Here is a 12730-nt window from a genome sequence, read left to right as displayed (position 1 = left end):
AAACGATGCAGACAGACCTGAACGACGAACTTACATATAACGTGAAGAACCAAACGAACAGGAACAGACTACATAAAATGAACAAACCGCAAACAGTCCCGTATGGTGCAAACATATACACAGACACAGGAGACAACCACCCACAACGAACACAGTGAAACAACCTACCTAAATATGACTCTTAATTAGAGGAACGCCAAACACCTGCCTCTAATCAAGAGCCATACCAGGCAACCCTAAACCAACATAGAAACACACAACATAGAATGCCCACCCAAACTCACGTCCTGACCAACTAACACATACAACAAACTAACAGAAATAGGTCAGGAACGTGACATAACCCCCCCCATAAGGTGCGAACTCCGGGCGCACCAGCACAAAGTCTAGGGGAGGGTCTGGGTGGGCATCTGACCACGGTGGTGGCTCAGGCTCAGGGCGAGGTCCCCACCCCACCATAGTCAATCCCAGCTTCCATCTCCCCCTACAAATGACCACCCTCATACTACACCCACTTAATCCTTTGGGTAACATCAATACAAGGGGCAGCCCCGGGATAGAGGGATAGCTCAGGACAGAGGGATAGCTCAGGACAGAGGGATAGCTCAGGATAGAGAGGTAGCTCAGGATAGAGAGGTAGCTCAGGATAGAGGGGCAACTCCGGACTGAAAGGCAGCTCCGGACAGAGAGACAGCTCTGGACTGAGGGGCAGTTCTGGGTAAATAGCCGCTCTGGGCTAAGGGACAGCTCATGACTGGCTGACGGCTCTGGACGCTCATGGCTCGCTGACGGCTCTGGACGCTCATGGCTGGCTGACGGCTCTGGACGCTCATGGCTGGCTGACGGCTCTGGACGCTCATGGCTGGCTGACGGCTCTGGACGCTCATGGCTCACTGGCGGTTCTGGACGCTCATGGCTCACTGGCGGTTCTGGCAGATCCTGTCTGGTTGGCGGCTCTGGCAGATCCTGTCTGGTTGGCGGCTCTGGCAGATCCTGTCTGGTTGGCGGCTCTGGCAGATCCTGTCTGGTTGGCGGCTCTGGCAGATCCTGTCTGGTTGGCGGCTCTGGCAGATCCTGTCTGGTTGGCGGCTCTGGCAGCTCCTGTCTGGTTGGCGGCTCTGGCAGATCCTGACTGACGAATGGCTCTAGCGGCTCCTGACTGACGATCGGCTCTGACGGCTCGGGACAGACGGGCGGCTCTAATGGCACTGGGCAGACGGATGGCTCAGATGGCGCTGGGGAGACGGATGGCTCAGATGGCGCTGCGGAGACGGATGGCTCAGACTGATCCTGTCTAGCGGAAGGCTTTGGCTGCTCCTGTCTGGCGGAAGGCTCTAGCGGCTCCTGTCTGGCGGAAGGCTCTAGCGCAGGGGTGGGCAAACTTTTTGACTCGCGGGCCACAATGGGTTCTAAAATTTGACAGAGGGGCCGGGCCAGGAGCATTTGGAGGGAGTGTTTGGGCCGGATATACTAAAGCATTAAATGTAGTGTGTGCAAACCTCATAGCACAGTAAGAACACTACAACCCAATTTATTAACTGTCTTTCAAATGTGAAAAATAGCCCTTATCAGTTAATAAATTTGTCTCAAGGAATATGCAAGATATGGCATTTACATACTATTTCGCAGATACCGGGATGAGGAAATGTAAATAGATTAAAATAACATACGCACTGTGATTTATCAAGATTGCGTCTGTTTTTAATAAGTTTCAATCGAAGGTGCAAAGTTAAAGAAATCAATATTTATTGAAAAATGGAATCACTTTCAACATTCAAAACATATTATTACACAACGAAATACTCAAGCTCAATAATATCTACTTGTGTTAAACGCCGCAAAATCATGGATGGATTGTCCTGACCGCGCGCTCTACAAACTCGCCACGGACGCCCTCGCCTTCACGCGCAAACAGTACACGTGTATCGTTGCCAAGCACACAGACATAGGCTGTATTAAATATCCTACCTGCAGCTGAAAATTTAAATTAAGAGCGATGTGCGGCGTGTTAATAAAGCTACTGTACCGCTGCTGTGCGTAAATGCGCCGTAAATGCGCATTGCTCTTAATTAAAAGACGCACTTCCAAACTTTCCATATGCATTTTTTCATAACACAGCAGAAAAACTCACCATTTCAGTGGGAACAGTGTTGTTGGTCTCCCTTTTTTGCCAGTGCATCAAAGTCTGGAGTTAGTTTTGTTGTGGCAATTCTCAGGACAGATCTGAGGTGTTGGTCAGTTAACTTGGATCTGTGATGGGCTTTGTTGATTTTCATGACGCTAAACGTCTGCTCACACACGTAGGTCGAGCCAAACAACACCAGCATCTTCTGCGCCGTCCTCCGGAGGTTTGGAAACGCGGTCTCGTTAAGTGAAGCGTAAAAGTCATTCAGTTTAAGAGACTTGAACTTCTCCTTTGAGACGGAGTCAGACTGAAGATCGATCAGTTCCAATTGCAGCTCCTGCGGTGCTGATTCGGGGTCTTGTGACAGGGGACAGGACACCAGTTGAAGTGACTTGTCAATTTTTTCAAAATCACAGAACCGACGGCAAAATTCTCTGTGCAGATCGTCCAGTGATTTGCAGTATTTCTTCGCATTTCGGGCGGCCTCTTTCTGCACGGCTAGTGTGGGGAAATGTGCGAAAGATTTGTTTGACATTTGCCTGGAGAATAAAACCAGCTTGGATTTGAAGGCTCTCACATTTGTGTACATGTCGTGCGCAAACTGATCTTTCCCCTGTAGCTTCACGTTCAGCTCATTCATGTGTGAAAATACGTCCACAGCAAACGCAAAGTCACAAAGCCAGTTTGTGTCGCTCAGCTCGGGGAATTCTTCGGATTTCCCCATTAAATTAAAAAATGAGCGAATCTCGTCTTTGAGCTCCCAGACTCGTTGAAACACTTTCCCCAAACTTAACCAGCGGACGCGAGAGTGGTAAAGTAGGTCCTGGTGATCCGCATTAGTTTCTTCCAGGAACGTAATGAACTGACGATGATTAAGTCCCCTTGCTCGTATGAAGTTAACAAGTTTTACAACTGGATCCACGACGTGATTAAGCTGCAATACAGACTTACACAGAGACTCCTGATGAATGATGCAGTGAAGTAAAATAACATCCTGGTCAGGGTTTTCTTCTTTCACTTTATCCTGGATTCTTTTCAGCAGCCCGATGTTTTTTCCAGTTAAATTTGGCGATCCATCCGTGGTGACATTGGCAAGTTTACTCCAAGGTAGCTTCATTCTCTCGATGACAGCAGACACCTGTTCATATAAGTCCTCTCCTCGCGTTTTCCCTTTCAGTGATTCCATGCTCAAAAGCTCCTCCGTTATCTCAAAACTGTCGTTAATCCCTCGGATAAAAATTAGGAGCTGAGCAGTGTCTTTTATGTCGTTACTTTCATCCAGTGCTAGTGAATATAACTTAAAGTACTCCGCCTTTTTGTTTAACTCGCTGACTATATCTTCGTCAATCAGTTCCACGCGGCGAGTCACTGTCCTGCGTGCTAAACTGATTTTTTCAAACTTGGCTTTGCTCTCCGGACACAAGAGACCTGCTGTCTCTACCATGCACTCTTTCAAAAACTCGCCTTCGGAGAAAGGCTTGCTAGCCTTTGCTAATTTGAATGCCAGCAAATAACTTGCCTTGGTACTTGACTCTTGAATTGCAGTTTGTCGGTGAAAAAAGTTCTGTTGACTCTGTAAATTAGCTGCCAACCTCTGAGCAGTAGCCGCCCGTTCTTGTGTTGACTGCTTGCTAGCATAGTTTGCATGCTTCGTGGCAAAGTGACGGCTGATATTGTACTCTTTGAAAACCGCAACAGCTTCTTGGCATATCAGACATACAGCCGTTGATCGGACTTCAGTGAAGAAGTATTTTGTTGTCCACTCCTTATTAAACACTCGGCATTCGCTGTCCACTTTCCTTCTCTTTGGTCCGCTCATTTTCACAGAAGGGCTTAATGGTGACGTGAAACGAAGTGAAAATTAAAGTGAAATAAAGAGAAATACGCGCCACTCCAACAACGGTCAATGTGTTTTGAGTGCGCCATCTATTGGGGAAACGTGGGCATTGCAGGGAAAGGGGAAAAAAATGAGGTTTTTACTATAATTTGGACAAGTTCGGCGGGCCGGATTAAAAAGCCTAACGGGCCGTATGTGGCCCGCGGGCCGTAGTTTGCCCATGTCTGCTCTAGCGGCTCCTGTCTGGCGGAAGGCTCTGTAGGCTCATAGCAGACGGGCGGCTTTGCAGGCTCATGGCAGACGGGCGGCTTTGAAGGCTCAATACAGACGGGCAGTTCATGCGGTGCTTGGCAGACGGACAGTTCAGGCGCCGTTGGGCAGACGGCAGACTCTGGCCGGCTGAGACGCACTGTAGGCCTGGTACGTGGTGCCGGAACTGGAAGCACCGGACTGGAGACACGCACTTCAAGCCTAGTGCGGGGAGCAGGGACAGGGCACACTGGACTCTCAAAGCGTACTCTGTGCCTGGTGCGTGGTACCGGCACTGGTGGCACCGGGCTGAGTGCACGCACATCAGGACTAGTACGGGGAGAAGTAACAGTGTGTACAGGACTCAGGAGACGCACAGGAGGCTTAGTGCGTGTTGTCGGAACTGGAGGCACCGAACTGGATACACGCACTACATGGAGAGTGCGTGGAGGAGGAACAGGGCTCTGGAAACGCACTGGAAACCTGGTGCGTAGTGGAGGCACTGGTGGTACTGGGCTGGGGCGGGGAGGTAGCGCCGGAAATACCGGACCGTGCAGGCGTACTGGCTCTCTTGAGCATTGAGCCTGCCCAACCTTACCTGGTTGAATGCTCCCGGTCGCCCGACCAGTGCGGGGAGGTGGAATAACCCGCACCGGGCTATGTAGGCGAACCGGGGAAACCATGCGTAAGGCAGGTGCCATGTATGCCGGCCCGAGGAGACGCACTGGAGACCAGACGCGTTGAGCCGGCCTCATGACACCTGGCTCAATGCCCAATCTAGCCCTACCAGTGCGGGGAGGTGGAATAACCCGCACCGGGCTATGCACACGTACAGGAGACACCGTGCGCTCTACTGCGTAACACGGTGTCTGCCCGTACTCCCGCTCTCCACGGTAAGCCTGGGAAGTGGGCGCAGGTCTCCTACCTGCCCTAGGCCCACTACCTCTTAGCCCCCCTCAAGAAATTTTTGGGTGTTACTCACGGGCTTTTCGGGCTTCCGTGCAAGACACGTCCCCTCATAACGCCGGTTCCTCTCTCTCTTTTCCTCCGCTCTCCGAACTGCCTCCAGCTGTTCCCATGGACGGTGATTCACTTTAGCCCATGGTCCTTCTCCGTTAAATACTTGCTCCCAACTCCACAAGTCCTGTATACTCTCCCGTTGCTCGAAATTACGCTGCTTGGTTCTGGATTGGTGGGTGGTTCTGTAACGGTAGTCCTCCTCCTCTTCAACCGAAGAGGAGGAGTAGTGATCGAACCAAGGCGCAGCGTAGTGAAATGACATGATGCTTTATTAAATAAACAAAAGAGACAAAGACGAAAACGAACTATACTTGATTAAACTAACAAAACAAATAAACGATGCAGACAGACCTGAACGACGAACTTACATATAACGTGAAGAACGAAACGAACAGGAACAGACTACATAAAATGAACAAACCGCAAACAGTCCCGTATGGTGCAAACATATACACAGACACAGGAGACAACCACCCACAACGAACACAGTGAAACAACCTACCTAAATATGACTCTTAATTAGAGGAACGCCAAACACCTGCCTCTAATCAAGAGCCATACCAGGCAACCCTAAACCAACATAGAAACACACAACATAGAATGCCCACCCAAACTCACGTCCTGACCAACTAACACATACAACAAACTAACAGAAATAGGTCAGGAACGTGACAGTAAGAATGCTGTTCATCGATTACAGCTCAGCATTTAACGCCATAGTACCCTCCAAACTACACTTGTGTGTGTATAAGGTAGTTGTTGTGAAATTGTTAGATTACTTGTTAGATATTACTACATGGTCGGAACTAGAAGCACAAGCATTTCACTACACTTGCATTAACATCAGCTAACCATGTGTTTGTGACCAATACAATTTGATTTGATTTGTTTTGACATGATGTAGGAAAAAGGAAACGGCACACTGCTCTTGATAGTATCACCGATATTTAATAAGCTTACGTATCGGCCACACGGCCTTCGTCAGAGGTTTTGTGATTTTTTTTAAAATTTGCACCCTTATGTAGACCTGGCTTAGTGAACTTTTATGTTCACTAATTCTCTGTTTGAGAGAGCGGGTGGTTTTACCGACATAACAGAGCCCACATGAACATTTAATAATGTAAATAACATGGGTGGTGGAACATGTAATAATGTCATTTATTTTGAACTGTTTTCCTGTGTGTGGGTGGCAGAAATATTCACACTTCATCATATTGTTGCACTGTGCGCATCCTCTGCATTTATAGCTACCATTTGGTAGAGGGCGTAAAAGAGCTTGGCTAATTTTCTTTTGTGGCTGGCAGTTGACATGAACCAATTTATTGCGTAAATTGCGACCTCTACTATACACAATACGTGGTGGATATTATTATTTAAATTCAGCCGGCAAAGCTGGGTCCGATGATAAAATATGCCAGTGTTTCTTGACCACACCTCCCACTTTTCGCGAATTCAAAGTATATGTAGTTGTGAACATTACGGCGTGTTCTTTAGCTTTACCGGGTCTTTTTTGTAGCTGTTCATCTCGTGTTTTTTTCCAATGCCAGATTATGAGCTTCATCCACACATTGTGACGAATAGCCTCTTAGAAACCTCATGCGCATCTCCGCTGCTTTTTCTAGATAATCCTCTGTGGAGTGGCATATACGGCGCAGTCTAAAAAATTGGCTTCTTGGAAGTCCTCTTTTTAATGGCTCAGGGTGGAATCTGTCACCCTGTAATAGAGTATTTCTGTCCGTTTCTTTTCTATACAGAGTTGTGAACAGGGTTCCATTTGATTTCTCAATCCACATATCGAGATAATGAACACGTTGAGTGTCACGTTCAATATTGAATTTGAGATTAGGGTCAATGTCATTGAGTAGTGCCATAAAATCTGACAGTTCTTCTTCAGTTCCATCCAATATACAAAAAATGTCGTCAATATATCGATACCACTTCAGGACTTGCACCTGCAAATAAGATGCACCTGCAAATAAGATTGCTCAGATGTGCGAGTGCCTTTTGAATTTTGACATGATGTAAAATTAGTTTCAGATTGACAGATAATGTTTAAATGCAAAATACTTTATTTTGTGTTTGGGATCCTCAGCTCAGTTTGGGACCCTTAATCCAGGCTGGACAGGAGGAAGTCAACCTGCATTTCTAGATTCACCATCACCTGCCACGAGAGCCTCAGTGGGCTTTCGATGGAGTCCAACCACGCCTTCATCTGATCCTGACGACAACAGACACATCATCAACTATTATTTAATGACCAACTACAAAGATAAGGATGAACAAACCATCACACAGTTCAGGATAGAGAGAGAGAGAGAAATGCACCTTAATGAGGAGGTAGAAGTTCCCAGCAGACTCTGTCCAGGCTCCTCCAGGAGGGCGAATCCTCATTATCACTTCCATGAGCAGATAAAAGGTACCAGGCCTCTGGAGAAGGAACAGGGGACATGAGTGAGTGGCTACAGACCTGGTATGGCTACAGTGTGGATAGGGTAGATAAACAACAGGATGTTTACATTATTAGGGCCACTTACAGATGTTGGAAGAGATGTTTTTCCTTCTAGAAGGCTTAGTAGAATGAATTCATAAAATACATCCGTGAAGTTGATGTGGTTGATCTGAAGTCGAACAAATAAGATGATTACATCATTTTCATTGACAAGCACTTTAGAAAGTCTCATTGAGTAGATGTTGGATGAGCAGATGGTGCCTGCAGCTAACACTCAAGCTTGCATGTAAACCTACTCCTACAAGAGCCATCTCCAGCTCTAGTCGCTCCCTGTTTGCTGGCTCATTAATGAAGTTCACCAGGATGTCGTAGGCCTGCTGAAACTGCCTCACATCCTCAAAACAAAACAATCATAAAATTCCTTAGAACTTGGATCATAAACTCAAAGATTCAGGGCCTCTGATTGTTTGGCTTGTAAGACATTGGAACTTTTCAACTAAACCTTATGAATCACTATTTCCTAAATGTCAGCCACTGGGCAAAGACTGGTTGAATCAACGTTGTTTCCTTGTCATTTCAACAACAAAAATGTAATGTGTTGATGTTGAATCAACATGGAAAACTGATTGGAATTGAAAAAAGTATTTTTTTCACCCAACTTTTAACCTAAGTCCAATGACACGGTACATTTGTTTTATTGATTTCACATTAGTTGACAATTCAACCAAATCTAACTAAAAACTACATGCTGAAATGACGTCTGTTTCCAGTGGGAACTATATATCTGGTCTGATGAATGCTGTACATTTATGTGAATGGTTACCTGCTGGTTGAGCTCGGACAGGCCACTCAACACCATCCTCCCAGCGTGGGTGAGGTAATTAAGGGAGGTACTGTCTGAGGATGTCAGAGCCTGTGAGACAAAGACAGTACATTTAGAAATGGTACAGAAATGTACATCAAATGAAATACAAAAGGTGGTAAATTCACACTTTCTCACCTCCATAGCACGTTGGATACCAGCCAGCCTCAGAGAGAAGTTGGTTGTCCCTTGGTTTCCAAAGTAACTTCTGTAAATAGAAATGTTTAGTAACAAATGTGCAACATAAGAAGTTTAAGCATAAATTAATGCCATGAGATTAAGATATCCTTTTATGTTACAACTGCAGGATTCAGAAAAACCATACCAATGTAGGATCTTAATTTGATCACTCGTTTGTTGCTGAGAAACTTGTAGTGTATTTTAGTTTTAAAAAGGCTTTTAAAGTTTGTAATTTCCCCTTGGAAATGTCAGACTTGATTTGCCCTAACGAAAAGTATATAAACCCCTACAAAATGTAAATTATAATCCACATAATAACTAATATTTCCTATGCCAAAAGTGTGCAAAGTTGTTATCAAGGCAAAGGGTGGCTATTTGAAGAATCTTAAACATAAAATATGTTTTGATTTGTTTAACATTTCTTTGGTTACGACATGATTCCATATGTGTTCTTTCATAGTTTTGATGTCTTCACTGTTATTCTACAATGTAGAAAATAGTACAAATAAAGAAAAACCCTTGAATGAGTAGGTATTCGAAAACTTTTGACCGGTAGTGTATATAAAGTGTTTCAACTCTATATCTGAAATGCTAAAGGTGTCTTCTTTTTTAAGACCATATATCCATGTGCGTGAGGTGTATACTTTTGTTTCAAAGTAGATTTGTTTAAGACTACAAAGAAACACTGTGTGTGACCCTGATTAAGCCCACTGCAGTAAAAGGTTATTAAGGTCCTACATCTGTATAACTACAATATAGGGGCAGATTATTTCAAAGCAAATGTTTTTACGATAAATGAACACATGAAAGCAAACTCACCGCAGCTGGGGCACATGTGCAACATTATGTTGCTCCTCCACAAACTCCTAAAACAGACATCACATTAACATCAACTCTGGGCTCCCAAGGTAAGTCAGTTAAGAATGTGTTCTTCACTAACTTACCTGGATAAGTAAATAAATTAAATAAACTGCATTTCACCTGCAACTGAAGAGGACAAAACATTCAGTGACATCATAACAATACTTTCATCTTGACCTAAAAACTTGACAAACCTGTTGAAACCAAAACACTGTGTTTGGAACACAATGACACTTAGACACACACCTGTACACACAAGTACAAATGTCAGGAAAGCAAAGGAAAAAAATGGTTATTGACTGTAGAAAGAGTTTTACCTGAGGAGTGCTGTCAGGGGTCTGGTCCTGGGCCTGGTCCTGGGTGAAGTGGTAAGATGGAGGGGAATCGATAGAACCTTAATACCAGTGACCTCCTTGTTGGTGAGGACCACCTGGACAATACCCTTCAAAGAGACACAGGGGGAAATTACATTTCATTCAGGAAATATAAGTAGCCCTATATTTTGTGTGTCATTTGACACAAATCAGGTGCATTTAAGGTGAAAGATCAGTTGAGAATCTCTCACCCATGGGTCCAGGAAATTTTCCTGAACGACTCTGCTCCACCACAGCTGTTTCTCCACTCCCCTCACAATGCACAGGTGATGCATGTCCTCTTCATTTTGTTATAAAGAAATACGTTTTCAGTCTGCACACCTCTCTGTATATTTTAGCTGTAGATTTCTATATCATTTGGCAGGCGATTTCAGTTTGGACTATCACCACTGGCAGTGATAAAGAGCCCACATGCTGTTCGTCAACAACTTTCCCCTAGGTTTCAATTAGGACCAGACATACAAAAGAAAACCCAGAGACAAATGGGAGTTAAAACACACAGGTGTGTTCATAAATGTTAAGAATATGTCTGTAGTACCTGCACTCGTCCATAACGTATTATCCAGGTATGGAAATGAAACGAATCCCAGTTCCCAACCAGCTGCATCTTCTCATCGGGAAAACCAGAGTCTTCACTATTTGGCTGCAAAACAAAGTCATCCCCTAACTGTAGAGCTTTCTCTGTGATTAATAATAAACAGACCAAGGGATTAAAGCCAGACAGGGCCGCTGCCCAACCTCCTCATCCACATAATAAGGAACAAGACAGGATCAATTTGTTTGAATGATAGACTGGTTGTAACGTTCCTGACCTGTTTTATGTTGTTTTTGTATGTGTATATGGTCAGGGCGTGAGTTTTGGGTGGGCAGTCTATGTTTTCTGTTTCTATGTTGGTTTTGGTTGCCTGGTATGGCTCTTAATTAGAGGCAGGTGTTTTGCGTTTTCCTCTAATTAAGAGTCATATTTAGGTAGGGTGTTCTCACTGTTTGTTTGTGGGTGATTGTCTCCTGTGTCGTCGATGTATGTACCATACGGGACTGTTTGGTTGTTCGTTCATTTTGATGTAGTCTGTTCCTGTCCGTGAGTTTTACGTTTTAGTTATGTAAGTTCATGTTCAGGTTTTCGTCTATGTCGTTTTCTTGTTTTGTAATTTTGTAAGTGTTTTGTTTTCGTGTGCCGTCGTGTCAAATAAAGAGATGGCATATTTCCCTAATGCTGCGTATTGGTCCACTGATCCTTCTCTCCTCTCCTCATCTGAGGAAGAGGAGGACAACAGCCCTTACAGAATCACCCACCAACCTAGGACCAAGCGGCAAGGGAATGCTCAACAGAGCAACCAGGACTTCTGGACTTGGGAGGAGATCCTGGACGGTAGAGGACCCTGGGCTCAGCCAGGGGAATATCGCCGTCCCAAGGCGGAGTTGGAAGCAGCGAAGGCTGAGAGGCGCTGGTATGAGGAGGCAGCGCGGCGACGCGGTTGGGAGCCCGTGAGTCAGACCCAAACATTTATTGGGGGGGGGCACACGAGGAGTGTGGCAAAGCCGGTTAGGATACCTGAGCCAACTCCCCGTGCTTACCGTGGAGGTAGAAGGCGTCGTACTGGTAAGACACCGTGTTATGCGGTAAAGCGCACGGTGTCCCCAGTACGCGTGCTTAGCCCAGTGCGGGCTATTCCACCTTGCCGCACTGGGAGGGCTAAGTTGGGCATCGAGCTGGATGTCATGAAGCCGGCCCAACGCATCTGGCCACCAGTGCGTCTCCTCGGGCCGGCATACATGGCACCAGCCTTACGAATGGTGTCCCCGGTTTGCCAGTATAGCCCAGTGCGGGCTATTCCACCTCGCCGCACTGGCAGGGCTACGGGCACCATTCAACCTGGTAAGGTTGGGCAGGCTCGGTGCTCAAGAGCACGTGTCCTCCTTCACGGTCCGGTATACCCGGTGCCACCTCCATGTACCAGTCCTCCGGTGGCAGCCCCCCGTACCAGGCTGTCTCTCCGGGTTCTCTCTCCAGCTGTTTCCTCCTCTCCAGCGCAGCCAGTGCCTATACCACGCACCAGGCTGTCTCTCCTTCTCCTCCCTACAGAGCCGTCCTGCCATGACCAGCCAGAGCCGTCCTGCCATGACCAGCCAGAGCCGTCCTGCCATGACCAGCCAGAGCCGTCCTGCCATGACCTGCCAGAGCCGTCCAGCCAGGACCTGCCAGAGCCGTCCAGCCAGGACCTGCCAGAGCCGTCCAGCCAGGACCTGCCAGAGCCGTCCAGCCAGGACCTGCCAGAGCCGTCCAGCCAGGACCTGCCAGAGCCGTCCAGCCAGGACTTGCCAGAGTCCCTCAGCCAGGACCTGCCAGAGTCCCTCAGCCAGGACCTGCCAGAGTCCCTCAGCCAGGACCTGCCAGAGTCCCTCAGCCAGGACCTGCCAGAGTCCCTCAGCCAGGACCTGCCAGAGTCCCTCAGCCACCTGCCAGAGTCCCTCAGCCGGGATCTGCCGCCCCTTGTCCCGGTGCTGCCCCTTGTCCCGGTGCTGCCCCTTGTCCCGGTGCTGGCCCTTATCCCGGTGCTGCCCCTTATCCCGGTGCTGCCCTTTGTCCCGGTGCTGCCCCTTGTCCCGGTGCTGCCCCTTATCCCGGTGCTGGCCGTTCATTTAGGGGGCTTTAGTTTGAGGGTGGTCATTGGGAGGGGAATACAGAAGCGGGGAGTGACTATGGTGGTGTGGGGACAGCGTCCGGAGCCTGAGCCACCACCGTGGTCAACTGCCCACCCAGACCCTCCCC

General features: G+C 47.1%; 1 protein-coding gene across 1 annotated transcript; it reads right to left on the bottom strand.

Annotated features, from left to right (window-relative positions):
* Positions 1-2135: 2135 nt before the first annotated feature.
* On the bottom strand, positions 2136-3569 carry LOC139555403 (general transcription factor II-I repeat domain-containing protein 2A-like). Its single transcript, XM_071369151.1, has one exon. It carries the CDS (start codon positions 3567-3569, stop codon positions 2136-2138), a length of 1434 nt encoding a protein of 477 aa, XP_071225252.1.
* Positions 3570-12730: the final 9161 nt, after the last annotated feature.

This window comes from Salvelinus alpinus, chromosome 26, assembly GCF_045679555.1.
Source record: "Salvelinus alpinus chromosome 26, SLU_Salpinus.1, whole genome shotgun sequence".
Lineage (NCBI taxonomy): Eukaryota > Metazoa > Chordata > Actinopteri > Salmoniformes > Salmonidae > Salvelinus > Salvelinus alpinus.
The sequence above is the reverse complement of the archived record's forward strand: the minus strand, read 5'-3'. Positions and strand labels throughout refer to the sequence as shown.